The sequence below is a fragment of the Crocodylus porosus genome, unplaced genomic scaffold (assembly GCF_001723895.1).
Source record: "Crocodylus porosus isolate Cpor-Errol unplaced genomic scaffold, CroPor_comp1, whole genome shotgun sequence".
NCBI lineage: Eukaryota > Metazoa > Chordata > Crocodylia > Crocodylidae > Crocodylus > Crocodylus porosus.
In genome coordinates, this window is record NW_017728918.1 from 108,603,201 (window position 1) to 108,630,868 (window position 27,668).

Here is a 27,668-nt window from a genome sequence, read left to right on the forward strand (position 1 = left end):
AGCTGTCACAAAACTACATCCTATAGATACACTCCATGCTTTCCCTATCAGAAATCTATTCTGCACATGCACTATTTATGTGGAAGCAAGTAGGCAGGGTCTCTAACGAAGAACACGCAAACTTACTTTGCAGTTTCTGTGGCTTTCCCAGGAACTTGATTCTGCATCCTGAGGAACAATCCCTTGCTGAAAAGAGTGGTCACTCAAGCATGTCTGGCACAGTGAAGATGCAAGCTCTGACTCCCCTTGAGGTATGTGCATCACAGTGGACCCCGGGTATTTGAGACTGGTGTTCGGGTGCTTTTCTACGCTGACCATCGGGCTCTTAATCCATCGTCGTACCTGCAAACACACAAGACTTTATAAACTCCCTTTTGTTGTCTTTCACCTTGTCATTTTTTATTTTCCATCTAATAGCTGCATAATTACAGACCCCTGACAGTAATCTAACTTCACATTGGATACAAGCTTTCATCTTAAACTTGGTAAAAGGAAGCAAGGCGTATAAATAAGGAGAGAGTACTTCCAGCATCGGCAGCTCCACCCTACCTCATTTACACAAGACAGATGGGTTTGCAAGTATTAATTTTTAGTTTACTTCTGGGCTTCTCTGGGAACTGTCCTCTTCAAAACGCTCTTGTTTCAGGCCTAACTGCATGCTAAGCTTCTATTATCTTGAGCTTTTTCTTACTCTGCTCTCTCCACTAACTCTGTAACATTTAGGAGCCATGCTTGGGTTTGGCTTATTTATCCAGAACTTAGACTCTTGCCTCCCTCTGAACCATCTTTTCCTGCTTTCCTCTTCTTCTCAGTTGCTCACTGCAAGCACTCAGTAATGATGGGCCAAATTGACACTCTAGGCACTTCCACCTTGTTGCCATAACTTAGGCCACTTAACCACCAGTTAAGATCAACAGGGTCAGATCAACAGGATCAGGCACCTAGGATCACAATACAGTGAATGGGGAGAACAAGATCCAGTGCTGATTATGGAAGCACCTTGAGATAGCTGATAGGAACTGCGAGTTTGTATTTGAACTTCTGCTTCTCTCAGGAGCTGGAGCCAAGACTCAAGGGTGCAAGGGATGCACATCTGTCATTGCAGGATCCAGATGGGACAGCAGTTCCATTCTGTCTCCCACTGAATAATAATGGCACTGACATAGCCCAGTATCAACAGGAGCACTCATCCAGGAAATGGGGAACCTGGGCTCTAGACCTGCCTCAGTCTGAGATCTGTACCCACCTCTCCAGCTTCCCTAACCAGGCTATTGCATAGGCTGGGTTGCATGGAGAGGTTCTTGTGCTATATTTGGCCCCCAGAGAGTATCAAGTACAAGAATCATGAGAAGAAGGGAGAGTGAGCAAGACAGACTTCGCTTTGTAGCCAGTGAGGAGGTGCCCCTGTGGGAATGGCATGTTCCAGTCCCACTGCCAAAGATTGGGTAACGTAAAATAAATTGATCAGGAAGCCAGTAAGAGGGACTGTGACTCTGCACCTCAGTGAGGAAAGCACACCCATGTGAGGAACAGACCATGGACCCTATCCCTACCGACAGGATTGTTTATGCATTTTAAATTAGATTGTTATTAAATAAAAACTGAAATAAGGTTAGCAGCAGGAACCAGCAGCCATAGTGCCCCAGTCCCAAGGTACTGCTTGTTTCACTGGGCACCAGAGTTATGCTTCTTGCTTGTTTTCTTTCTGGACCCATGAGTCTTGTGTTTTTAGCTGCTTAGTGGGCCAGCTTCCACCAAAGGGGAAGAAGTCCATACCTGATCTGCACATAGTTTAATGGTTACAGCATTCTCTTGGAAAATGAGAGGCAGATTTAGATGTCCTCAGGCTGACATGGGCTTAGAATCCAGGTCTTGTATTTTGTAAGTGACTTCCCTACCCAGTAAGCTATTGGGCAAAAAAAATGGCCATGACCACTACTACTGTTGTGCATGCAGCTCTAGACATTGGCTTTGTGACAAATAGCTACTTGACATAGTCTGTCCTCGTCCAAGGTATCAGAGATTGAAATAGTCAATCTAGATTGCCTCTGAATTGATAGATACCCAAAACAAAGTGCCTAAGTAATTTTGCAGCTGTTGAGTAGGGTTGATTAGGATCCCCCATTGTGACTTAGGTGTCTAAATTCTGCCAAAGTCCTAATTAAAATACCTGCAAGGTCATTCAAGATCTGGCCTCATGTTTATGGAGAAAACCATATCAAATAAAACATGTCTCACCTCCATGGGTGATGTTTCTCTTTTATTTATTTATTCCTTACATCCTTTCAGTTATTTCTTCCCACATGATGTGAATGCTATCTACTACATGTGAATTAGAAGGTTAGCTCTCCTCACTGAAGAAATCAATAGGTTCTCATTAGAGGCTCCTTCCTGAAGTTATTTTAGACTACAGAATGATGGAGGCAGCAACATGCTCCATGCTCATTTTGTGCTTGAAGTGCTTAAAATGAATATTAGGAAAAACATAAAACCCTCATAATTTCCCATTTCACTTTTTCTTTGAAAGCTTGGAGAAAATTAACATAAGATAGACTATAAGATATACCAAAGTTATTTGTCTAGAAGGGATTGGAGAGCTGAGATTGTTAAACTGAATAAATTAAGCTACCATTGAAATTAACGGAAACTTTGTGGCTAAATCCTCATATTTCTTCTTGAGAGTCTTGGCCCAGATGTCTGTACAGGAATCACTCAAAAGTTCTACTGTAAACTCTCCCCTGACTCACGCCCCATGTAATGCTGTTTGTTGGCTTCAGTCAGATACCACAGATGAGGGAGGTCAGAAAATAATTTTCTCTCAACATAGATGTGACTTGTTCTTCAAAACAAACCTGATGCTCTAACTGAGGAAAACAGCATTCTACATTATATTAGTCATAATCATTGTGCATAGTATTTGATTAGCAATGAAAGTCAATATTTCAGCAACTGGTCTCCAGGGTCACGTATGATAAATAAACGTTATGAAATCTAACTGGCCGGAATTGGTGACTGATAGATGACTATGAGCCTATAGTTGCCATGTAGTGGTGTTCTTCCTCTCTTTTTCCACTATGGAAACCAAGCAAATAAGGGGCACAAGTGCTTCCTTTGTTGCCACATCTTCTGTGGCCCCCAGTTTATGTGGAAGTGAAATGTCTTAGCCTGTGTTTTTGGTCCTTTGGCATTTTTTTACTACCTCGGTTATGCTCTCCTTAAATATCAGTATATAGCACATTCAATGTTGGCACGCTTTTGCAGCAAAGTACCAAATTAAAAGCAAAGTAGATAAAGCAGTGGGAATCATTTTCCATGATGTTAAAACCAAATGTGTTTTTGATTAAACTTTTCTGTTTTTACAATTCTTAAATTCCTTAACAGACAGAAAAACTTTTTTTTACTGTTCTCCTTATTCAAAGTTTTTTGGCTTCAGATATATAGATTGGAGTGGGGAGAAGGTTATTTTTTGGTTTTTATTTCAAAAAATATATTGTGAAATTAATCTTTTGATTCTGGCAGCTATCCAACATATTTATTTTGCCAAACATAATTGGTTCTATGATTGTTAAGCATGTCTTTAAATATATTGCTCTCCAAGTAAATTCGTGGTTGTGTTTCTTGACTTAATTCCAAAGCTTGGTATGTTGACAAGAACAATTATATTCCTGGACAAAGCCTAGTGCTTTATTTTCCAATTTAGTTTCAGTATGAGAGGCAAGTATAATGTATTTTATTGGTTCTTGATGGGGTAAATGACAATCCATTTCAGCCCTATCAATTTTTATTTAATGATATATTGAGTGTTCCAGTGACACTTATGTGGAATAGTTCTTTCAGATTCTCCTTCAGCTTCATTGTTTAAAGTAAGGATCAGTGAATTAGAATTCATGAAAGAATAACCAGGTTGTGCCTTCTCTTCAAGTACAAAAACCAAATGTGAGTAGCAAAGACATCCAGCTCCAAACTTCTTCATAGTTCAATGGACATACTTCAGGGCTTTGGTCCAGTATAATATAAAATGATGGCTCAAATAAGAAATGAAAATGCAGATCTAGATTTTAATTTCCCTTAAGTTTGAATGAGGTTCAATTTGTGGTTTTAATTGGGCCAGTTTGTGGTGGTTCAGCCAGTCAGTATTTTTCCTTAAGGGCCTCATCGTGTGCTTTTGAATCAGTGCTTCTATTTGAAAAATCTGTGCCACAGATGTGCTTAAAGAAAATATTCAAAATGTGATTTGAGTGTTCTTGATGTAGCAACATCTGCCTGAGCCTACAAACAGCTGGGAACAATAGCCCTGAGAGCTGTGAATTGCTCCTACTTACAGCAATGAGGTGTTCATTCACTCAGTAGCCTAGTGATGATAGCTTAACATCAACCATTAGTCATCTACCTATATCAGAAGGTGGCATTTATCCTGTGAAGTTGTGTACAATCAATGGTGAGTTGCAATGCATAACGCAAGGATGTTCAGCATAGACATGCATGCCACAAGTGGCATGGGCAGCCTCTGTGTGGCCTGCCATAGTCTGAGGACAGGACAGGCAGCACAGCAGCAGATAGACAGGAAGCAGATAGCAAAGCAGCAAATTGGATAAGGAGCCCAGGAAAGGAACCAGAAAGCAGAGCAGACAATCAGGCAGAGGACAGGGATTGGAGTGGTACTTGTGAAAGATACACACCTAATTTGTGGCATACCTGGCAGGAAATGTCCCCCGCACTGTCATAATGGACAGGTAATTTTGGGGGTAGAATAGTAAGTTTCAGTACCCATTTTCTTCCTGGTTTTGATTCAGACCATTCTGAACCTTTTCATTTAGGCTACGGACAGACATTTAAAGAGCCAGAGCCTTAACTGATTCAACCTTTGCAGGTTAGTCTGGCCTACGGAGGCTGAACCAGTATGTAACAGGACAAACATTCTCTCTGGACCGAGGCAATGCTGCAGTTGCTTAGCCCAGAAGCTTGGGGGTCCTACAGTGTGCCCTTGGCTACAGGGAAGTTGCGGGGGCGGGGCAGGGCCACTTTGGGTTGAACTGGCCAGGGGTGGGGGCTAATTCTCCCCTCTGTGTCCCACCAGTAAAGACCTGAGCTGGGTCTGCTGGGCACTCCCCTCTCGCTGCCGCAGCAGTGGGGCACTATGGCCCCTGAGGCAGAGGGAGGCAGAAAGGAGGGTTAATCTCCCCTCTAGCCCCACTGGGAGCTGGGTCTGGCCACCGTCACCACTGTGTTTACTCCCTGTGTGGGAAAAAGCACCATGCTGTCCCCTCTGCTACACGCTGGAGGGAGGGGGAATAACCCCCATCCCTGCCCCCACCAAGGGGCCCTGCCGGCTGACATCTGGCCATGCCCCTGACCTGCCACTGCAGCAGGAAGGGAAAGGGCCTTTGATGGAGGCAGCAGACCTGTTATAATGTCATGGAGCATAAGCCTCTTCCTGGCAGGGGGCTGTGCTGCAGGGCGAGCAGAGCTGCAACAGTCTGCTCACGGCAGCACCGGCATCTGGGCCACAGCCCTCCAAGCCCCCGACAGCACCACCATACTCCGCAGCAGCTCTGCCAGCCCCGCAGCATGGCCCCCCACCAGGAAGAGGCTCATGTTTGGGGAAATGGGGACGGGGACTGCTGCCCATCATGGTCACTCCCTCATCGCTGCTCTAGTGGCCAGGCAGGGGCAGGACCAGATACCACCAGCAGGAGCTTGGGGTGGGGGGGCAGGGACAAGGGTTATTCTCTGCTCTGCCCCACAGACACCGTAGCTGGGTCTGCCTGGCCATACCACAGCTGCCACTCGGTCTGCACTTGGGGCCAGCAGCAGAAAGCAGAGGGGCAGGGCAGGGCCAGCCAGGTTGGGCTGGAGTAGAGATTTCAGCCCAGAGAGCATGCAGGGATGATGGGGGAGTCTGGTTTAAGTTAAATGAGGAAAGGCTCTGGGACAGACATTGCATAAACCGGTTTGAGCCAAATCAGTTAAACCTGGTTGAATGTAGTATCAGACTTATCTCAAACTGGTTTCGGCCATTTTGAAACTGGTTTATGTTCACTGAATGTCTGTTCTATTACAGGTTTAAACCAGTTTCTGATCACTTAAACCGGTTTATGTTTAATACCTGTCCCTAGCCTTACTGTTTAAAAATGTTACATTAGCTTTGTTTCATATGTGTGTGTGCACATGCATGTGTGTGCACATATAAATTACATTTACTGGCAAGTTCTTAGATCTGAAAATGGAAATACAGAAACATAGTACTAAAGAATTCTCATACTTCTGGCCCAGTTTTTCACCAGTCCCAAGGGATGCCCCTGCCCATTACGAGACGGGAACACCTGGGTGAGGGTGATTCCTTACCCTCCATCAATGCTGACCTTGTGAAGGAACAACTTGAAAGGCTGGACACCTTCAAGTCAGTCAGCCCTGACAGTTTACACCCCAAGGTACTCAAGGAGCTGGCTAGCATCATAGCTCAGGCCCTGGCATGGATCTTCGAGAACTTGTGGTGCTCTAGTAAAGAGCCCAAAGATTGGAAGAAGGCCAATGTGGTGCCTATCTTCAAGAAAGGGAGCAAAGTGGGTCTGGCAAACTACAAGCCCATCAGTCTGACCTCTATCCCAGGGAAGGTCTTAAAAAAGATTATCAAAGAGGCCATTCTTAACAGACTGTCCGATGGCAACATCCTGAGGGATAGCCAGCTCAGGTTTGTTGTGGGTAGGTCTTGCTTGATCAATTTTATTTCCTTTTATGACCAGGTGACCTATCACCTGGACAGGGGAGAAGAAATTGATGTATATCTTGACTTTAAACATGCCTTTGATCTGGTATCCCATGATCACCTCTTAGCAAAACTGGTCAACTGCGGCCTCAGCTTCACCACGATCTGCTGGCTGGGGAATTGGCCCTGTGGTCAGACCCAGAGGGTAGTGGTCAATGGAAGTCAATCGTTGTAGTGGCCTGTGACCAGTGGGATCCACCGAACCTCTGTCCTTGGTTCAACACTATTCAACATCTTCATTAATGATGTGGACATTGGAGTCAGAAGCAGACTGGCCAAGTTCACTGATGACCCCAAACTTTGAGGTAAAGCATTCACACTTGAGGACAGGAGGGCAATCCAGGCTGACCTTGACATGCTCAGCAAATGGGTGGACAAGAACCAGATGGTGTTTAATACTGAAAAGTGCAAGGTTCTCCACCTTGGGAAGAAACACCCGCGGCATGCTTATAGGCTCGGCAGTGCTATACTGGCTAGCATTATGGACGAAAAGGACTTCGGGGCCATGATTGACCACAAGATGAACATGAGCCTTCAATGTGATGCTGCGGCTAGTAAAGCAAGCAAAAAGCTGGCTTACATCCATAGATGACTCTCAAGCAAATCCTGGGGCATCATTCTCCCCTTGTATTCAGCCTTGGTGAGGCTGCAGCTGGAGTACTGCATCCAGTTTTGGGCTCCACAATTCAAAAAGGATATGGAAAAGCTTGAGAGAGTCCAGAGGAGAGCCACACACATGATCAGAGGTCAGGAAAACAGATCTTATAAAGAGAGGCTGAGAGCCATGGGACTCTTTAGCCTGGAAAAGCTTAGGCTCAGGGGTGATCTGGTGGCTGCCTACAAATTTATAAGGGGTGCTCACCAGGATCTGGGGGAACGTCTGTTCAGCAGAGCATTCCAAGGGATGACAAGGTCAAATGGTCACAAACTCCTCCATGACCATTTCAGACTGGACATAAGGAAGAACTTCTTTACTGTCCGAGCTCCAAAGGCCTGGAATAGACTGCCGCTGGAGGTGGTTCAAGCACCAACTTTGAACAACTTCACAAGACATTTGGATGTTTATCTTTCTTGGATCCTATGACCCCTGCTGACTTCCTGCCCTTTGGGCAGGGGGCTGGACTTGACGATCTTCCAAGGTCCCTTCCAGCACTAATGTCTATGAAATCTCTGAAGATCAATAGATAGGGGCCCAAATCATGGAGGAAGTGTGCTGTGCAGTGGCTCCTTTAATCTTGTTCTTTCCGCCATGCACCCCCCAACCATATCCCCACTAATTGGGAGAGAGGCCCCATCTGCTCCACCACTCTGTTTGCTCTTGATTGGCAGGGAGGCAAAAACTGCAGTTTTAAATATGCTGTGGTTTTTGCCTCCTGGTTGATCAGCAGCAAGTGCAGGGCCACCAGGGTCCCCCTCCCAATCAGTGGTGGGAGGCAAAAACCACAGCATTTTTAAAATCATGATTTTTGCCTCCTAGGCAATCCGTGGTGGATAGCGGGGCCACCCGGGTTCCATGTGTGGGGGAGGTGAGGGGGCACATGGTGAAAAGAGCAAGATTAAAGGAGCTGCTGAGCAGCACACTTCTGTTGTAATTTGGGAAGGTCCCTAACAATCAGAAGTATGAGAAATCTGATGAGATCTTGAATGCATGAGATTTCAAAAACATTATTTTTCTTTCAAATGCATTTTCAAATATCTACTAAAACCAGTCCACATAGCTATACGGTTCAGAAAGGACCCAGGTTTCCTATAATGATTCAGGCAATGTTTTGGTGTACACACACACATGTGTGTTTGCTCAAGTTTTAGGTATTTGTTGCTTTGGTGAAGCTAGATTAGGTTTTGACCCCTGCATACTGCTCTGTCTTTATGCATATATGGAGCCTTACTGAAGTAAATAAAGTCCAGAACAATTCTGGCTCTGGATTCTTGGAACTGAATATTGAAGCAGCTGCTTTCTTTGGAACTCAAAAAGCCATGTAGCAATATTTTTATATATTTGTGAGCAGCAATAAGTCAGGGCTAGGAAAAGGAATGTATATTTAGATTGTATCGACATTGGAGTTAACACAGCAAATTAACGCAACTTAACTTTTAAAGTGAATGAGTAAAACTGTGTGTACATACACCTTAAGAATCAAAGTGGACTTAATTTAGTTTATCTTAATATACTTTGGAAATCAATTAACCTAAATTGAAATAAATCACTTCCATTCTTAATAAGAAATCTCATAAAAAATAATATTAATGTACTAGAAGAGTGACTTTAAAGTAGATTAGACCCACTCATTCAGAATTAAAATAGCCTCAATTCAGTTTAGTTTACTTTGTTTCCAAAGTGAAGTAAATTAAACTGAATTGAAGCCACTTGAATTTTGAATGACTGCATCTACACAGGGGTTTAATGCAATTTAATTAGACCACTCAAAATGCGTTCCTTTAATTGATTCAGGTTAACTTTCTTTAGAGTCCCCACATAGGAAAACTGTAAATCTGCCTTATAAATTCACAAGCTATTCTGCATCACATACATAGGAGTACAACTGTTATTATCAGCATTTAAACTGGAACATTAAATGGTTTAACAATGATTCATGACATTTATGCTTGTCCAAATATCTCATTTAAAATGTTGACTTGAAAATAGAAATATGGATTGGCAGCCTCTATGAAACATCAAGGCCAACTGCAGACTTTAAAATAAAATTATTTCCCTGGATTTAGCTGGCTTTTAGTAATGAATCTCAGATTTATGAAGAGGTTTGTAAATTGTATATTATTTTCCAGACTGACTCAGTTAAGTTTATTGAAATGTTATATACATATATGTGAATTCTAAGTCAGCATGCAGGTTTTTGACCAGCTAATGCATTTCAAAGGGTTTCCATACACCTGGTATTGCAAATTTACACTAAACACATTCTCCCATCTATATTGCTTTTTTCATTTGGGCTATCTGAACCTAGCCAGTCACTATTTCAAGTGCAACTAACACTACTTTGACTTTGCCTCCATTAATAATCACATAGAACAGCAGAAAAGAGAAACTTAAAAAAAAATATATCATTCAATTTCTCCCATCCTAGAAGGATCCAGGCAAACCAAAAACAAACAAACAAACAAAAATACAACACAATTAATTTATGTTAGCTATATTGCTTTGTGTGAGGCACTCAGATACTTCAGGGTTGGGTGTATTGTTCTTCACTCAATGCAAGGAGCACTTGTGTTAGACAAGATATATGATTCTGCTCTTATTATTATCTTCTTAATAATACACAAGCCAGAGCTTGTTCCCTTGCAGCAGGAAGCAGTTCTCTATTTTGAATAGCATTTACAGATCCCTACATTACCATGGGAAGAAGGAATAACTCTAAACTCTCCAGAAAACTCCCACTTTTTCTCATATAGCAGGAATAAATGACCTGCGCAATGGAGATGGTATAACCAAAATTCATAGAACCAAATGGATATGTGTTCCAGGTTTTATTTTGCCTATATATATATATAGATATATAAAATAGATTTTGCATACCTCTTCCTCACTCTTCACTGGAAACTTCATTCTGCCATATTTCCACAACTTCACTATTACTGGATATGATTCATTTGTGAAATGTGTTAGTCCTTGTATAATCTATCTAGAATCTACATTTCCCATGATAAATGTATGATGCTCACCAGATGTTGTCCTGAATTTTATTAAGCAGAGCTCCTTGGGCATTTTTCAGTGTACTTTTTTCAACAAAAAAATTGATTATCAAAAATATTTGGAAAACAGGGTACATTTCAACAAATCGCTGAACTTGAAATATTTTTTGAGAAAAAAATGTAAAAATTGTCAAAATACTCCATTTCTACCTTTTCAAATCCGAAAAGTTTGGCTTTTGAAATCAAATGATTTTTTGTTTTGAAATGTTAGTAAACGTAAACTTAAAAAGGCTAAAATGAGAAGAAAGGTTGAAATAGAAACAACACATTTTGAAATTATCAGGACAAAAAGTTTCTATTGACTTGGAATGATTTTTTTCCGCAGGATTTTGGTTTGTGAAAAACTGTTTCAGACTTTGACCTTTTGTCCCCATTTGAGATGGGAATTTTTTTTTGATATTTCAAAACTTTTCACATATTGGGAAATCCAGTTTAACTGTAGCACCCTTTTTAACATAAATCAAAATAATTAATTTGAAATTAGAATCACCTTCATACCCTTTAATCTCATCCTGTTTTAGAAGGAAACATGCATGCATCTCCCCCACATCACATCTTGGAATGTTTTTGCACTTCTGAGTTTTCTGGAACAGGAAATATCATTATAACTTGCCAAAAGCTGTTCATGCAGTATTTCTGGCTGGAACCAGATGTAGAATTGATGAAAATTTCACAAGAAAAGCCTACTCCTGCCAATTTTCAAGGTACTGATAGTTCACAGAAGGTTGGCATACACCTCTATGCTTCTGAATGCTTGTCTCATCTGCAGGTGAACTTTCTGAAAAGCATCTATTGCCAATCCTAATCAAAATTAGAATTGTACTAACTACCATAAATAACCTTTTCACCTGAGAGGAACTATACCAAACATATCTTTCACATATATATATATGTGTATAAAAATTTATCTCAACTCATTGTAAAGTACACACAATTAAAAAAAAATAATTGGGCTCTTTGTTTTCTTAGTCTACTTTCCTTTAGTTTCTTTATTTGCTCTACTTTCTGAAAACATGATATCCAGCAGTGATAATCCCTCAGACTAGAAAATTGCCAGATGTGATTAAATAAGATGTGCCAGTTCCAGGGGGTTTTTTTTTCTCCCTTTCAATCCTGCCTTTTCCTCTTATGTAATGGCAAACAAATACAGCTTTTAATTTAATATGGTTCAGTTGTCAGTGACATCAGTTGACTCAGCACACTTTGTACTTCAGTCAAATATTAATTCATAAATCTGTCCCACTCTCTGTAATCATGAGCCATATTTTCCATGAGAGAACCATTAACCAGATCTTTAGGGCACTGTCACAATTACAGCTGCCCTCCACTTATTTCTTTCAAACAGGTGCCATGATTAGACTGTATTTCAAGACCATCTTTGGGATCATCCTCAGCTTTGAGGAAGACTGACCCAATGATTCTTCCTAAGGCGCACTCGCGTGCGCACACACACACACACACACCCCACCCCACAGCAAGTAGCTAGAGGCTGTTAGCCAGAGGCTCGTCTGCTAAAAGCTTGATCCTTCAGGTTGCTGAATGAAGGAGAGCAGAGGGTTTTCAGTGACTTGGAGAAGAGGTCAGATCCATTTTGATCTTGGATATGCCAACATTTAGGCATTTCCCCTGGCTAAATTCTAGGCCCCTCAGCTATCCAGTCTGGGTTTAAATGCCTTGGATCCCCACTGGCACTTAGATGGAATTTTTAAGAATCTTAAGAAATTATTCTTAAGGACAATTAATACCAATTTATTCTTATGAATAACAAATTCTTTACATCACTGATTTTATGCCATTTATGGGGAAACACAGGCACCTCCAAAGTGCAATCCAAATGAACTTGATTTAAGCACCTAAGAGTATTATACAGAAAATGGAGAGAGGTAGGTGCCTCCAAAGACTGATGCAGGAAGACTGAAGGCACCTGGGAATGATAAGAACAGAGCTGTATCTAACCTGTGTTCACCTGAATGTGGTTTAGCCATTCCCAGGAGCTGAGGCACTTAAAGCAGGCTGCACATTAGATACCTCTATTACCTTGTAATCCACCACACGTAGTCTTGCTTCTCAGACCGGTACCTGTCTTCTGAGACAAGTACCTGATTAACCAATGGTGGCTCCTGCCTTTTTCCAAATAGTGTCATGGTTAGAGTAATCCCCATGTTAGTTGAAGAACAGGCTTTCCTCACCCATGGGAATGCCCTAACCATCAGATTACAGAATTATCTAAGTGGGAAAGTCATAGGGGCCTGCATGCAGAGAGAGCAGAATCTAGGACCTCTTCCTTCTCCCCCTGGGGAAGGCTGTGACCACTTTGCTATGGAGCCAGGTTGTCTCTTGCTTACACCTAGGCCTCTATGCATTTTACATTTAACCACACTTGGATAAAAAACAAAAATAACACTGGCAGCAAGAAGTAGAACCCAGGCTACCTCCCTCCCAGGAAATGCCATAGCCACTAGGCCATGATATCAGATTCCCCCTTACCTGCTCTGTCTCTGCATTCATGATCTAGGCATTTATAGCCATCTACAGGCCCAGCTTCAACAAAAGAGGTAGAGAATGCTCTTTCCACTTGCCCTAACACATGGTCTGGTAATTAAGACACTTTTCTGGGAAGTAAAAGATGTGCATTTGAATATCTGTGTGATGAGGAGATTCTACAAGCAGATTTTCTATATCCCACGTAAAGTGTTTTAACCACTAGGCGTGGGACAAAATGTGGACACCAGTAGGAAAATTTTTAAGCTGTTAGATGGGCTTGGAGCAAATTTAACATATTAAGTTTTTCCAGGGGTTTATATGCCCGTGTTATCTGCACGTATATGTTATATGACACGTGGTAAAACTTCGTCACTTCTGGGCAAGAAGTCCAAGTGGACCTTTGCAATTAAAAATGGAGACATCTCCTGTATTTTGGTGCCTACCAAGTTTTATACTTGCCTAGGAGCAGCAGCCTAATTCAATCCTTTGGACTTGGGTGCCTAAATTTCACCCAAGTTCTATTTAGGTGCTTCTGAGATCAGACAGGATACGGCCCTTTGTGAATCTGATTTTCACTTCAGTGCACTCGATGCCTGTTTTCCAAGGGCACTGAGCACCTGTAGGTCCAGGGATGGGAGGGTCTACATCACAGAGCATACAGACATATGGGTCACAAATTTGTGGACAAGATTAAGATACCATGGAAGTGTTCATAATGACAAACACTTGTTTGAGGGAAGAAGGGCACACTGCATGCTGGAGAAACATGCAAAATCATTTAAACTTACCCTATATGCTAGTATTCTTAGCCAGATCCCAGTTAGTACTTCCCACTATAACAATGCTAGCATAACACTTAAAATGACCACTTGGGCAACCCCCAGGTTTTATACAGGACCAGAAGGCAGACAAGGCAAAGCACCACAATTGGAAAAGCCAGAAACATCCAGAAATGGGGGATATGTGACACTGGACATGTTTACCAGCTGTTTCTAAAGGTGGAGAGGAAAGTTTCATTATGGGCAAGAAGTGTTGCAGGTCCTGGAAATATCTATCAGCAGGGTGGTGAGCTAATCAGAACTCAAGAAGGGGGAATGTAATGAACATGGGAGTTAAAGGCTGACTGATAGAGGGTGAAGGGGTGTATCTGCCTTGAGGTTTGGGTCTCTATGAATAGAGACCACACATTTCCATTTAGCCAGTAAGAATAGGCAGCCAATAGGCAGCTATTAACCAAAAACCTGGAATGCTGCTAGCTGGGGAGACCCCTGGTTGTTTGCTGACAGGGTCCTGAAGTTTTTGCCTTTCTTCTCTGAAGAGTCTGCTACACATTACATAGTTTGATCAAGCTCTAAAGACTGAGAAGTTACCCCTGAAAGAGAATTAGAGGGGAATGTGTGCTAAAGGACAGAAATATATGTTATGTGGAAATGCTCTACTTCAAGATATGTAATACCAAGGAACTCCTGTACATTTACTGCCTAATAACTTCTGTTTGCTAATTATTCATGGCATTACAAAGGCTATTTACACCATTTCCTATCTACAGGACTCTCTGCATGCATTAAATGTTCATTTAGTAAGTAAATTGTCTGATAGCCTCTTTGAGGTTGACCTGGAACTCTTTAATACTTGCTTCTCAGCATTCTCTGCACAGTAGTCCTGAGCTTTAATTTTGTATGTTTTTTGACAGTCCTAAAAAGATTGAATTTCAGCCTGTGCATCAGCAAAGAGTTAAGCAAAGGTGCTGGGAGGAATGGAATATAGTATAATATGTCTTCAGTAATCTGATACTGCATTGCACTTACTGTATTTCATGGTGTATAAGTCGAGTTATTAAGTCTAATTTTTAACTCTTAAAATTCAACCTTGACTTATACACCATCCCCAGGACCTTTGGCCTCACCTTCAAGGCCAGTTGGAACCCCAGCCCCCAACCCTGGAAGTCCATCACGGTGGGCCCCTGGCCTTTTGGACCCTTCTGGTCCCGGTCCCAGCACTGACCAGTCGAAGGTGTCTCAAGTCAGGCTTCTGAGCAACTAGCCCACACTCTCTTATATGGGTCTGCCTTCTCGGGCCCTACTATGTGATTCCCCACCTGGTCGTGGGGGGCTGGGGTTATTAAGGCACTCCTCCTCACTTTTCACCAAGGTAATAACTGGCCTGGCATTTCTTGGGGGCTGATGTGCCATGAACAGCCCTAGCAGGCCACCCATCCTCAGCAGGGTGCAGTTTTATGTCATGCCCAGGGCCAAGAGCCCCCTGCTCTTACCTGCCAGATGTTTCATACAGCAATTCAGGCAAGCGATGTCTCTGCCTAGCTGCCAGCAGCAAACTGTGTTTATATAGCTGTCCTGTGTTTTAAAAAGGCCACCATGATCAGTCACCTGCTGGCTGCCTGATTCAGACCTTAAATTGGCAGACAACTACAAGTGGCAGGCACATAGTGGACTTATGAAATTCCTCACTTTTTGGATCAGAAAAATGGGGTTGACTTATACACTGTGTTGACCTGTACATTGTGAGATACGGTACTTTTCTTGGTCCAGGAAAACCCAGTGTGTGAATAAACTACGTTAGGACTGAAAGGCAAACAAAATGTAGAGGAGCTTATGCAATAGTAACTCTTATAGGATCTCACTCAGTCTAACGCTACCCAGGTTCTGATATCCCTTCTGCTGAAATGTGTTAAATTCAACCTAGAATTTATTTATTTGTCCCCTATTACATTTTTTTTTTTTTAAATTTCACAACTTGGTTTCTTGACTAGTTTCTTCTTTGAACCACCAAATTATTTTTATTTAAACATGACATGATACCATAATAAAAATGTTCTGTAAACTTAGGCCAACCACAGTCTGTTCCGTCTCTTGTAGTCCAGAACTCAACTGCAGCCCCAGCACGTATCCATACATAACAGTGACAGCTAATCTACACAGAGAAATTTATTTGATTCAGCCACAAATTCATGTCTCCGCACCAGTGCCAACTTACTCCACATGACTTTTCATATCGTGTTTTTGTGGCCAACAAGGAACAGTTGGACAATTTCTGGTGGGACTGAAGAAAACGTTCTGTTTGGCTTGCATTCTTCACTTTCAGGATTTACATTCTTAGTGAATGTTTCAGTTTGTATCATCTCATTGACTTTTATAGCTATCCATCAGCTTGCTACTTATTCTGCCCAGTTTCACTGACATGAATATTCATTTTCCTCCTGGACGGTATCTAATGCCTTAATGCTTATCTCAGTCTGTTTGTGCGTGTTCTAGTTTAGTGTCCCAGTAATATCAAATGCACTTTTCTCTGACTCCATTTGCAGTTCACCTGATCCTTTTTTTCCTTTGCCTGACGTTATCTAATTGCACCTCAGACCAGGATCTGAATCTTTGTCCATTATGTAAGTTGTACTCTGTGCACACTGAGCTCTTGGAATCATCTTCCTGCAGCCTTGAGGGCAACTGTCAGGAAATCCATTTAAATTACAATTATGGAGATTGTTGAATGAAAGGTTCATTGTTTATACTGTGTACCATCAGCTAATTAAATAGAAAGTGGTAAATGAGAGGGAGGCTGATTAATGTCCAAACTGAGATAGATCACTGCTCTCTAGTTGTCTTTGACATTTAATTTGTTATGCCCCATGAGGAAAGTAGAATTGCAATACAATCAGTTTGTCAGATCCCCTCAAATTATTATTTTCTCCAGTTCATCACTTTGTTTATTAATAATTGCATTTTGTTTTAGAAAGAAAAATGAAGACCAGCTCCCTGCTTGGTTATAATTTGTCACTGTCCCTGCAGGCTATGAGATTGCATCACAAAAAGCAGGCTGAGGCCAAACGACAGAACACAGCATTTCTATTCAGCCACGGTTTAAGGATGATGTGTCCCATATTCATGAAAGGCTGGGCTCTCTAAATATGCCAGGTGCATCTGCATTTTGAGAGGGGCAATGGACATCATGAGACCTGGAATCCTATATCTGGCTCTGCTGTTGAGGGCCAGGAGGGTCCTGAACCTCTGTTTTCCATTCTTTCCTTTGTATTTGTTATTCAATTGTAAGCTCTTTAGGATGAGGACTGCCTCTTACCATGTGCTTGTATAATACAGTATCTAGCACAACATGGCCCTGATACTCCCTGGTGCCTGTAACTGTGATTGCAATAATCACAACAGGTAATAACAGGTATGTGTGATCTACCTAAATGGAAGCGATGTTCTCACTGGAAGTTCATCTGGAGCTTGTCTACACCATGGCAGTATCTGATCCCAGGGAGGACTGGCTGAGCATGTCCAGCCCACCTGAGTTTGCAGATATGCTCCCTACCTGGAAATTCAACAATGAGACTGTTCTGGGTTTATTCCTCTGTGCTGGGTAGTCTCATTGGCAAACTTCTGTGAGTAGAGTGCTTAGGTGATCTCAGGTGGGCAGGGAACAGGGGGCATGTTCTCAGTCCCTTTTCAGGAAGGGCTGCTGCATTAGTGTAAACAAACTCTTGGCAAACTTTTTTTTTGACAGGTCAGAGAAAGACTGCTGAAAAATGACAACTCATTTGGAAGCACAAGGCCTTTCTATTTACCTTTTGAAATGATTATTGCAGTTAGGTGAACTAGTACCTAGAAAAATAGTTCAAAATATTTGCAAAGTGCCTTACAACTATTGTGCCAACTAGTCTGTTAGTGTATGGAGTTAGTCTCCATAGTGCCACGGAAGTCAGTGGTGATACACTCATTGACATTAGCCATGGATCTGGCTTATTTTGTTAAATGGGCCTATGCAATCCTACACCACACATCAAGTATACTTGCTTGCTTCCTAACTCATCTCCATGAAATGGTTTTAAACTATTTTTCAGTTTTGCACTTGCTGTAATGGCTTGTGACTTTATGGAGAAGTTTATGTAAAGCAAAACTCAAGTAAGACTTTTGCTCTTGGGCTTTGGCCACAGCCTGTCAGCAGGTCTTGAACAGAATGATCACATAGATCATCAGGACCTTTTTGTTGTCCTCATCCATTACCATAATATTTGAATGCAAAAATTAAATTAATTTGAAATTTAAGAAATAGTGTATTTAGATTTCACTGGGCACGTCTACACATGCATTTATACTAGCTTAAATTTATTGCACAGTAACTAACCGTGCAGTAAGCAGGATAGGCCAGCATCTACACATGCAGGCACTAAATCTTATTAACACTGTGTGTGGACTGACATGGGACTAAAGTTAGTCTCAAGTCATTCCATACACAGTGTTACTGTATGTACTGCACAATAACTAATCAAGCATAAATTTAATACCTACATGAAGCAGATATCAAATTTATGCTCAAGTTAGCGTAAGATTTACTGAACAGTACAGGTATGCACGTGTAGATGCACACCCATGCTGCACAATAATTTTGGTTACTGTGCAGTAAATGCACACATATAGATGTACCCATTATCTACCTTTCCTGTCATCAGTAATGACGTGTGCACTTTGGGTTAAAAAATAGCGGTATATAAGAAATTTGAACAGTGGGAACTGCTAGATCCAAATTCTATTAAACATTAGAGGCCAGATTTTTAAAGGGATCCAGATATCCAACTCCAGTAGGCACCTGAATATTTTTACAATCCATTGCTATTGGGTAAATCACTTACACATAAACTTAAAGCTTCAGCACTAGAAAGTCAGGTGAAAGGTCATCTAAAATTTAATGGCCCATTGGATTATCACGCTTAAGGCACATGTTTTACTAGTATCATATCCAGTCACCTTTGGCCCTCTCAGTCTAAATGACTGGGTACCCATTTAGAACTATCTTCTGCAGGCAGCATTTGGCATGAAACCAGAGCAGGGCTTGAACTCACACATCCAGAGCCTTTGTGAGATGCTTTAACCACTTTGGCACTGCACCCCATTAGGAGCAACAAATAATAAATGAATAATAATATGCACATTTTTAACTGCCTTGATGACTTGAGGCTTTCATTCAAATCAATGGGAAAACTTCCACTGACTTGACTGGTGTAGGGAAAAGTCTTAACCCGATTTCTTGTAGGTCAATTTATCTTCTATTTCTGCTGCTTGCATCTGTCTTCCTTTTGAACTGCTAATTTGTCCGAAATGTGGGAACACAAAGAAACCACCTAAGGCTCTTTTTTGACTTCTTGAAAATAGGCAATTGTCTCATTGGATTCTTGTCTCACTGAATAAATAAGAGAGGTGTAGTAATCATGTAAGACTGGGATCAGTGGCAAGCACTGAAGGGCTCACTTCTGCAGAACAGAATACAATAGATTAATTGTCTGTATTGCTGCACCCTCTCTATGTACATCATGTCAAAGGGAAAAACAAAACAAAAATGGCTTGCAACTCATATGCACAAATCTAATGCTTTTCATCTAAATCTAATCAAGGCAATGCAAATAATACAACACCAAAGCCTTTGACAATGGGTCTAGATTGCTCATATATTTGTTCTTATTCTGTCTGTCTTTTATGTTTGCAGAGTTCATTTTCATTGCACCTATGCAATGATCATTTTAACCTCTGCTCACCCACATGCTCTCACATTTCCAGCTTAGAATACTAAATACAATTATATAGAGTGTCTTTCAACCAGGGATCCCAAAGAAAGTTCAATATGTATGTAGCTGTGTTGACCCATATTGAGTGGGAGCAGGCAGCAGAAGTCAGGAATATACAGGAGTGGGGGAAGTGTTCAAAAAATAATTGATCAATCTTTTTCATTAAACATTTTTCACTGTATTTTCCCCCTGAAATGTATTCCTCAGATTATCACTTACAAGAATTATTTTTGCATCCTCGAGTAGTTTCAGCTGAAATATCACACCACCAGAAAATATAATCACTTTATAATAACAGTTGCAGCAATGGTAGAATATGATGGATTATTAAATACACTACCGAACACCATTTAACTCCTTTCCTTAGTCATTAGATTAAAAGTGCCATTGTGCTGAGACTATGAAGGACATTTTGTGTGGTCTGAAAGTTAATTACTATTTTGAGCCTGATGTGGCACCTCTTATTTTTCCCAAACTCCCATTGATTTGTTGTATAATATCATATATTAACAGTACCTTAATAATTAGTATATACATAGAGTTTTTAAGCTCAAAAGGAACCACTATAGATCACCTAGTCTGTCTTCTTCTGTAATGAAGGATACAGAATTGCATCTTGTACTAAGCAATAGGGCTGTGCGAAGCTTCGGTCCCTGATTTGATTAATTGGAGATTCAGCCCAATTTGAGGGCTGAATCTCCAAATCTGAATCGAATCAGAGGACCCTTTAAATCTCTCTGAATAAAATCAGAACCCTCTGAACTGATTTGGAGAGTTTCATCAATTCGGATGTAGACACAGCTTTAAATGTTTTTTCTATATACCTCTGGGCAGCAGATGGCTCATGAATGTTGTGATAATGGGGTGCATGGAGTATCCCACAGGAGTGCAGGGGGCTCCCCAGCGCGCTTGGCAGCACACCCAGAAGCACTTCCAGTCCACTTCCGGGTCCACCAGAGAGCACGCAGGGGAGGGGCCCATGCCCCCCCCAGTTGGCATATGGTGCCTCCTGGGCCTTGGGGGGGCACCTGGGGTCCCCCTGTGGACAATCACTGAGCCGGGGGAGCATAGGAGGGGTCCCCACCACACTCCCCTGCAGACCCAGAAGTGGACCAGAAGTACTTCCGGTCCACTTCTGGGTTTACCCCCGAGTATGCGGGGAGCCCTTTGCACTCCTGTGGGATGCTCCATTTGCCCCAGCATTACAGCATTTACAAGCTGTGCCTGGTACATCAAAGTGTGTAGAAAAAACATTTAAAGCTGCGCCTATGTCCAAATTACTGACTCTCCAAGTCAGTATTGAATCTTCAGATTCAGATTCAGCTAAATCAAATCAGGGACAGTGATCCAAATCAACAAATCCAATCATTGTCCCCGAATCCGAATCAAATAGGCCCATTTTGCACACCCCTCTGAAGCAACTTCACTTGGGTCTGACTAACGTGTATTTCCTGGAAATGTGTCTTGTTTATATGAAATTCCAGGAGATGGAGAACCTACCACTTCTCTTTTCAGTTTGTTCCTGTGATTATTCATCATTAGTGCTATAGTGATGAGAATGCATTGAGATGTATCATTAACAGGACTCCTACAATAGCTTTTCTATTTTGTTAAAAGAAAGTTCAATAGCTTTGCTAAACAAATTTATATAAAACAAAAGCAGGATAATTTTGTAACCATCAACCACTATTTTTCTTTTAATTCTTCACAATGTGTTTGGTGACCGAAATGAATTCATAGATGTAGGACACATTTGAGATTTGCCCATTATTACAGGACTGTATATGCAAGCTTGAACAATTTGTAAAGCAACTTACAGAACAGTACAACCAAAGCTGACACTAAGCTGTTATTAGGTTACTATTTGTTTGGATGCCGGAGAGCTATGAGCATGACATTCTTTTAAGATTTGTAAGAAAATGTCTTTCAGAAGATTAGTAAATAAGAAAGGTAGACCTAATGACTGTGGCATCTCCTGTTCTGAAGTCTGCTGTGACCTTTTATTAATAGTCTTATAATAACAACATATGTTTTAATATTTTTCAAATACATTTTTGCCCGCACTGAATTTTATTGTGCTTGAAATTCCCCCCAGGCTCTGCCATTTAATATATGGGGGATGACCAAAAAGGACAAAATAACTAAGAAAGAAAGAAAGAAAAGAAAGAAAGAAATGTAAAAACCTCATAACAACATCACCTATAAAACTACAGATGTTTCAGTTTGTGAAACCTAAATAATTTCTTCCACACCTGTCTAAGCTGCCTATCACCTCAATGTTTTTCTTTATACTTTTCTACAATATCCCTTTGAGAAATTTGTTCTTTAAAGAAGTACAAGTAACATGGACTGTCAGAGAAAAGGGAACTGTCAGAAAAAAGAGAGCTGTCAGAGAAAAGTCACATGTCATGCTGTTATTTATAAATGGTCATTCATATAAAAGAGATCATCAGCAAGTGTCATAACAGATACAACACACTCTCATGCAAATTACAGTGACAATAGAGGCTTTCTTTCTTCAGCTTATATTATACCCCTTCTTCTTGAGTTAGTATTTTTCCAGTGGCAGGGTCACAGAAATTTTGCCAAGCTTTTTTTATTCCTAAAGAGCCTGCAAACACTTCTAGGACTCTTACAATAAAAATCTTTGTTTTGGAAACACAAACTGAAGTGTAAGTCACCAACAGTGACACATCAGCTTGAGGGCTAGAGACTCCCACTTGTGCAATCTGTTACTTTTGGGAAGCCTGTGACTGAAGAAGCTTATTTTGACTCTCTTATTCCACATATACAGAGTTTGTTTGTTCTTTAATCTCTGCAAAATAATCCTACGTAATTTCAGGTAAATGTTATTAGAACAAGCGTATTTTTTTCCACTTAGCAAGCCAGTATATTGGAGGTATTGTGGCTGATCCAGCAAAACAATGAGTATTACATCAGAGTGCAGTATGATCTTTCTCAAAGCCCTGCAGGTAGAAGAATGTATATAGATTTCACTTTGGCACCAAAATGATTCAGACATTGTTCTCTTCAAATACTATTTTACATGGTGTCCCTGTGTTAAGAAAATTGGAAAAGAGGGGCCACTTTCCCTAGAGCAGAGGTTCCCAATCTGTGGTACACGTACCACCAGTGGTAGGCAGACAGCCTGTCAGTGGTACATGTTAACATATTTATTATAATTACATTATATGACAAAAATTTGCTGGTGCTACTTAAGGCTGTATCATTCTAAATTGGTGGTGTGCAATCTGTTAGAGTTTGGGAACTGCTGGCCTAGAGTTACCTTTATTAAAGCAGACAAAAGCAAGAGGAAAGAGCAGGAGAAGGAGGAGGAAGAAGAGGAAATGGCAGAGACAGACACATTAGGTGGGTTTTTAAAAGAGCCAGATAACATTCAGCTATGCAAGCACAGCCAGCCCATCTGATGGACAAACTGGGTAGTTGCCCAGGGTAGCATTTGCCCAAGGCAGCGTTTGCCCAGGACAGAGAAGGCATTTCTAGAGCTGACTAGTGAAAATGCTTGGTGGAGTTTATTATGTGGATGTAGGGGAGGGGGCAGGAAAGTTTATTTTGTTTTGGAGGTGTGGTATATGTAAATTAAGAAAATTAAATGCCTAGTTTAAACTTACTATTTTGGAGTCAAGAAACAACTTCTTGAAAAGCACATCAAACTCTTTTTTTAAAGCTCTTGAAAACACCTAAGTGATTTAGCAGCCGAAGTATGAAGTATAATTTTCACTAGTGGCTTTGAATATGGTTACACCGTCCCTGTGCCTTACTTGGGACCATGCCAAGAGACAGCCTGTCTTTTTGCTCCCTTTCAGCATACACTGAATCCCAGAAATAAGGCAAAGAAGGGGGCTTGGTATCCTGGGCACATACCTGATGCAGAGAGCCTGAGAGCTGGCTGAACTGAGGTGCATCCTAGGACCACTCTAAGGTATTTCATTGTTTCACTTCCAGGACTTGGTGTACTCTGAGTGGGAGCAAGTGGGTGGAATGTGTTTCCATTGGAAGTTTTGGGCATGATAATGAAGAAGTATAGAAAATCCTTAGGAATTTAAGAGCCTCAGTCCTGTTCAGTTTATTCAAGAGACCTTATTAAAATTATTACAAGCCTTCACATTAACTTGAGAGGACTTTAAAAAATAAATTTGAACCAGGGGTGTCCAACTTCCAGGTGGCTGGGGGCCACAGACCCCTGACCACACATGGCACGGCCCACAAGCCACACTCTTTGTGCCTCCCCAGCTGCTACCCTGCACTGCATCATGCCATGCTATGTGCAACTCCCACTGTATCATGCCAGTGCCCCTGCCATGCATACCCAACCTGTGATGAACTGTGTCACACTGCATGGACCTCTCTACTGCACCACACCAACACCACACTGCATCAGCACCACCACACTATGGGGAGTCCCTAGATTCCTTCAAGCTCACCAGCCATGGCTTCCAGCAGCTGTGGACTGTCCTTCCCTGATGTGCCTGATAGGGAACCTGGAGAGGCAGTGGCAGCAGCTGGGAAGTGATGAAAAAAAGTGGTGAGAGGTGGGAATTCAGGGTCTGCATTTTAAACCTTCAGGGGCTGTATGCAGCCTGCTAGTTGGACAGCCACTAGTTGGACAACCCTGGTATAAGACAAGAGTTGAGCAGGTACTTTTGCTCTACAAAATATATTTGTAAGTTGAAGTAAAAAATAGAATAGATTAGAATTGAATAGAATAGAATAGAAATTGAAGCTATGTGGAATAAAAATGAATTTGGATGTGCAGTGAGAACTATTTCCCATTTGAGAGAACTTGAGGAGGATGTCTCTTATATGGATTTTGGGCTCAGAAAGAAACCAGTATTAAACATGAAGTAGAAGCACTGGATAGCATAAATCAAAAGTTACAATGTTTGTAAAAATGTAGTTATCTATCATCTCCTCCAAGTGCATAATAATCTCTGATTTTATGCATCAGAGAACTGCTGTCAGACTGAAATATATGGGCTAAAAGATAAATGACAGGTCCAGCATAATAAATTAAGATTCCAGTCTCCCTCCTGACTTTTGGCTTCCCACGTCACAGAGGGGTTTGGGATTGATAGAGACCCTGCCCTTGGGAGTTCATTTTAGGGCATACTCCAGTATTTTTTAAACTGCCAAAAAAAGGCTTTTCATTAATGTTTATGTATCACCATTTTACCTGGCATCCTAGAAACAAGGCAGTGTGAACACTATAAATTATCTACATGTAGATTGTCCTTTGAACAAGTGCTGTGTTCATATAGAACTAGAGTTCAGATATGAATACCATCCTGAACTTGTTACATTATAAAAAATAAAGCTAGTGTTTGGGATAGAATTGGAAGTGTAAGGAGTCTTGAGAGAGAACAGTTTAACTATTTAGACCCAGATCCAGGACCTGCTCTACAGTTCAGCTGGCCAGGCTGTGAAGTTTGCTGTAGTGAACAGAAGCAATCTTGATGTCCCCCTATAGACCATCAGCAGAGTAACACTGAAGCTGCTTCTCCTACGTTTCCATCCTGTCAGGAGATGGGTGGGTGTCAATGTCTCGGTCAGCGATGACTCCACCAGCTCTGTTCCGTATCTGTAACAGTATGCAAGGGTTCCCAGACCAGCTGGGTTCCATGACTCACTAGTGAGTATCCTCCACAATTTCAGTTTCATGCTTGAAAAGTGGAACTGTTTCTGCTGTGGGGCAGCAAAATTGTTATGTTTCTCACCCCATGTGCATAACTTATTTTACAGTTCCCACTAAGGTACTATTTTGGCCAGATCAATGAGTTATGGACAAGGAACTAGTGCCAGCAATGGCCATAATGGGGGTAATGCAGCGGTGTCCAAGTTGGTAGTACTTTTTTGCCTAGCCTCTTTTGCCAAAGGAACCTAATAATTTTGCTGTCACAAAATAGCAAAACTAGAGATGATGAATCAGGCAGAGAAGCAAGAACAGAAATATAAGCAGTGGCTTTGCTGAAAGTCCTACTTTAAAGGAGGGAATGGAAGCATTAGCATTGCTCGGTTCTTTCAAACTGCAACGAAAACAAATATCCTCCAGCAATAAAGTCCAAGTGCCTGCCTGATAATGAGCAGCAAGGGAGTGCAGTTACCGTGGCCTCAATCCTTAGAGAAACAAATTCACTTGCTTCACATCCCTTTAGGGACAAATTTACAAATAATCTTGTGGACCTGCTGATGTGACCTTCTCTGATTAAAGAATAAATCTGAAGAAAATAAAACTAAAATGCTGCTTAACTCAAGAGAAAGTTAATTTTAAGCAGGCCTGAAAATTAAATCAGAAACAGCCTCAGTCTGGCAGGCCAAAAGTAAAGGAGCTTGCTTGTCTCCTTTCCTTTCCTTTCCCTTTTTCAAATCAAGCCTGGATTCATTTAAAAGGCTTTGGTTCAGATGAAAATCAGCATCAGAGAAAATTAATTCAGCAAGTTGGCATGAGACAGGGGGACATGTCCACAATGGAGAAAAAGAGACTGCAACATTTCTTCACAGATGAAATACAGCTGGCTGTAAGGAGGCCACATGCCTTATGGAACCTCAGCTTGTTAGCGTGTAGAGACTACTGGCTTTCAGGCAGCTTTGGTTTTGTAAATTGGAGAAGAATATTGGTGAAATTTCCTGAAAAGATGTCTTGGGTGCCTCACAGGTTAGAATGATAATGCCATCATTCATTCCCTCTCCATTTGCCTGCTGTCCTTTAAGTGACATTGTTGGGCGTGTCAGTATCCCAGTAGGAGTGAGGCCCAGCGCAGAGGAGCTGGAGTATGCCTTTCCCACACTCTGCCCACCTGCACTTGCTGATGTTTCAAACTCAGAAGGTTTCAAGTGAGGCTGCTCTTTGCTTGCTCCCAATAGCTATCCTCAGACACTCCAGAAACTGGGATTAAGAATAGGAGCAGAAGGTTAATCCCAGATCAGCCTCTCTGGCATACATCCACATTTGGAGCTGGCCTTTGAGCATGCATGGGCAAGTTGTGGGTAGGGCAAGATTACCAGGGCCCACCACCATCACAGGGTAGACAAGCCTTAAGAAGAGGTCTTTGTACAGCTTTTGAGTTTACTCATTAAAGCAAATTCAGCCACCAAATATCTTACACATGCAGGTTTCTTGAAAAAGACATGAGCTTAAAGTCCAGACTGTCTATTCATTTCCAGGGCTCCATGTAAGTACCTCAGATCATGAATTAAATATACAGTCAAACTATTTAGGGCAATATCACAAAAAGAAGGATGACATCAAAACATACTTGCAAAAACATACTTGCAAAAATGTGTTAAAGGTACATTTTGATCATTGCAAGTGGCTGATAATTCTTGATGATCCAAACCCAAAGCGAGTGGCTAAAGTGCCTTAGAAGGCAAATGGCGTCACAATTAGCCCCTTGCAAGTGAATTCACCTTTGCAGTTCATAGAGATCTTGCCTTTATTAATGGGGCAGAGATGACATTTTGAACATAATGTATGTGAATAACAGCAATAATGAGAATAATAATGATAATAATACTAACTAGTATTGTTACTATCATTATTGTTTTCTCTCGACTGTGTAATTTCAAGGATGCTTACAGAGAACAATAGAAGGGAATTTTATAGAAGTTCAAACAAGTGAACCACGGTTCATAATTATTATCTGCAGGCTTAAACTTCTACTAGCTGGCATTTTACCATTACATAACTTCAGCACATAGCATCACCATTAATGTTGTTATAGGTTTTATTATATCACAGTCTGTCCTCCTCCAGCCTTACTTCCCTTTTATCTTCTTTTTGGCCTCCTTTTCTTTCCAAAGCTCACTGTATCCCATTTTAAATGCTAGTCAAAATGCTTCCCTCCTGAGGAATCTTGTAATGGTTTTGGTCTAATATATGGAATCCTGCCCTTTGTGACTATCCCACCACACATAGGTTCGGTCCAAAGACCCAAGCTTTGGGAACAAAAGCTTTATCATATCTATGCTAAGGGGTGAACAATTCATTCTTCCTCTTTAACTGCCTCTTCGTTGATTGTTAATTGTACAGGAAGGATGGACTTGAAGAACTGGGTGATTCACTAACTGTCAGCCAAACGTCATGGGATTTCATTATGCTTTTTTTTTTGTTTT

The 27,668-nt window shown here is 41.3% G+C and overlaps 1 protein-coding gene and 1 long non-coding RNA gene across 2 annotated transcripts in view; one reads left to right on the forward strand and one right to left on the reverse strand.

Moving 5' to 3' along the window:
* The window catches only part of SGK1 (serum/glucocorticoid regulated kinase 1), a 112,603-nt gene that overhangs the window by 74,026 nt on the left and 10,909 nt on the right, over nt 1-27,668 (reverse strand). The window contains exon 2 of the mRNA XM_019538092.1: nt 127-342. Coding sequence (XP_019393637.1) covers nt 127-342 — 216 coding nt within the window. The remainder of the gene's footprint in view (nt 1-126; nt 343-27,668) is intronic.
* Nucleotides 159-27,668, forward strand: LOC109312038. The gene is made up of 4 exons (XR_002101691.1): nt 159-251; nt 432-579; nt 23,366-23,481; nt 27,586-27,668. It is a non-coding gene; the product is annotated as an uncharacterized LOC109312038 (long non-coding RNA).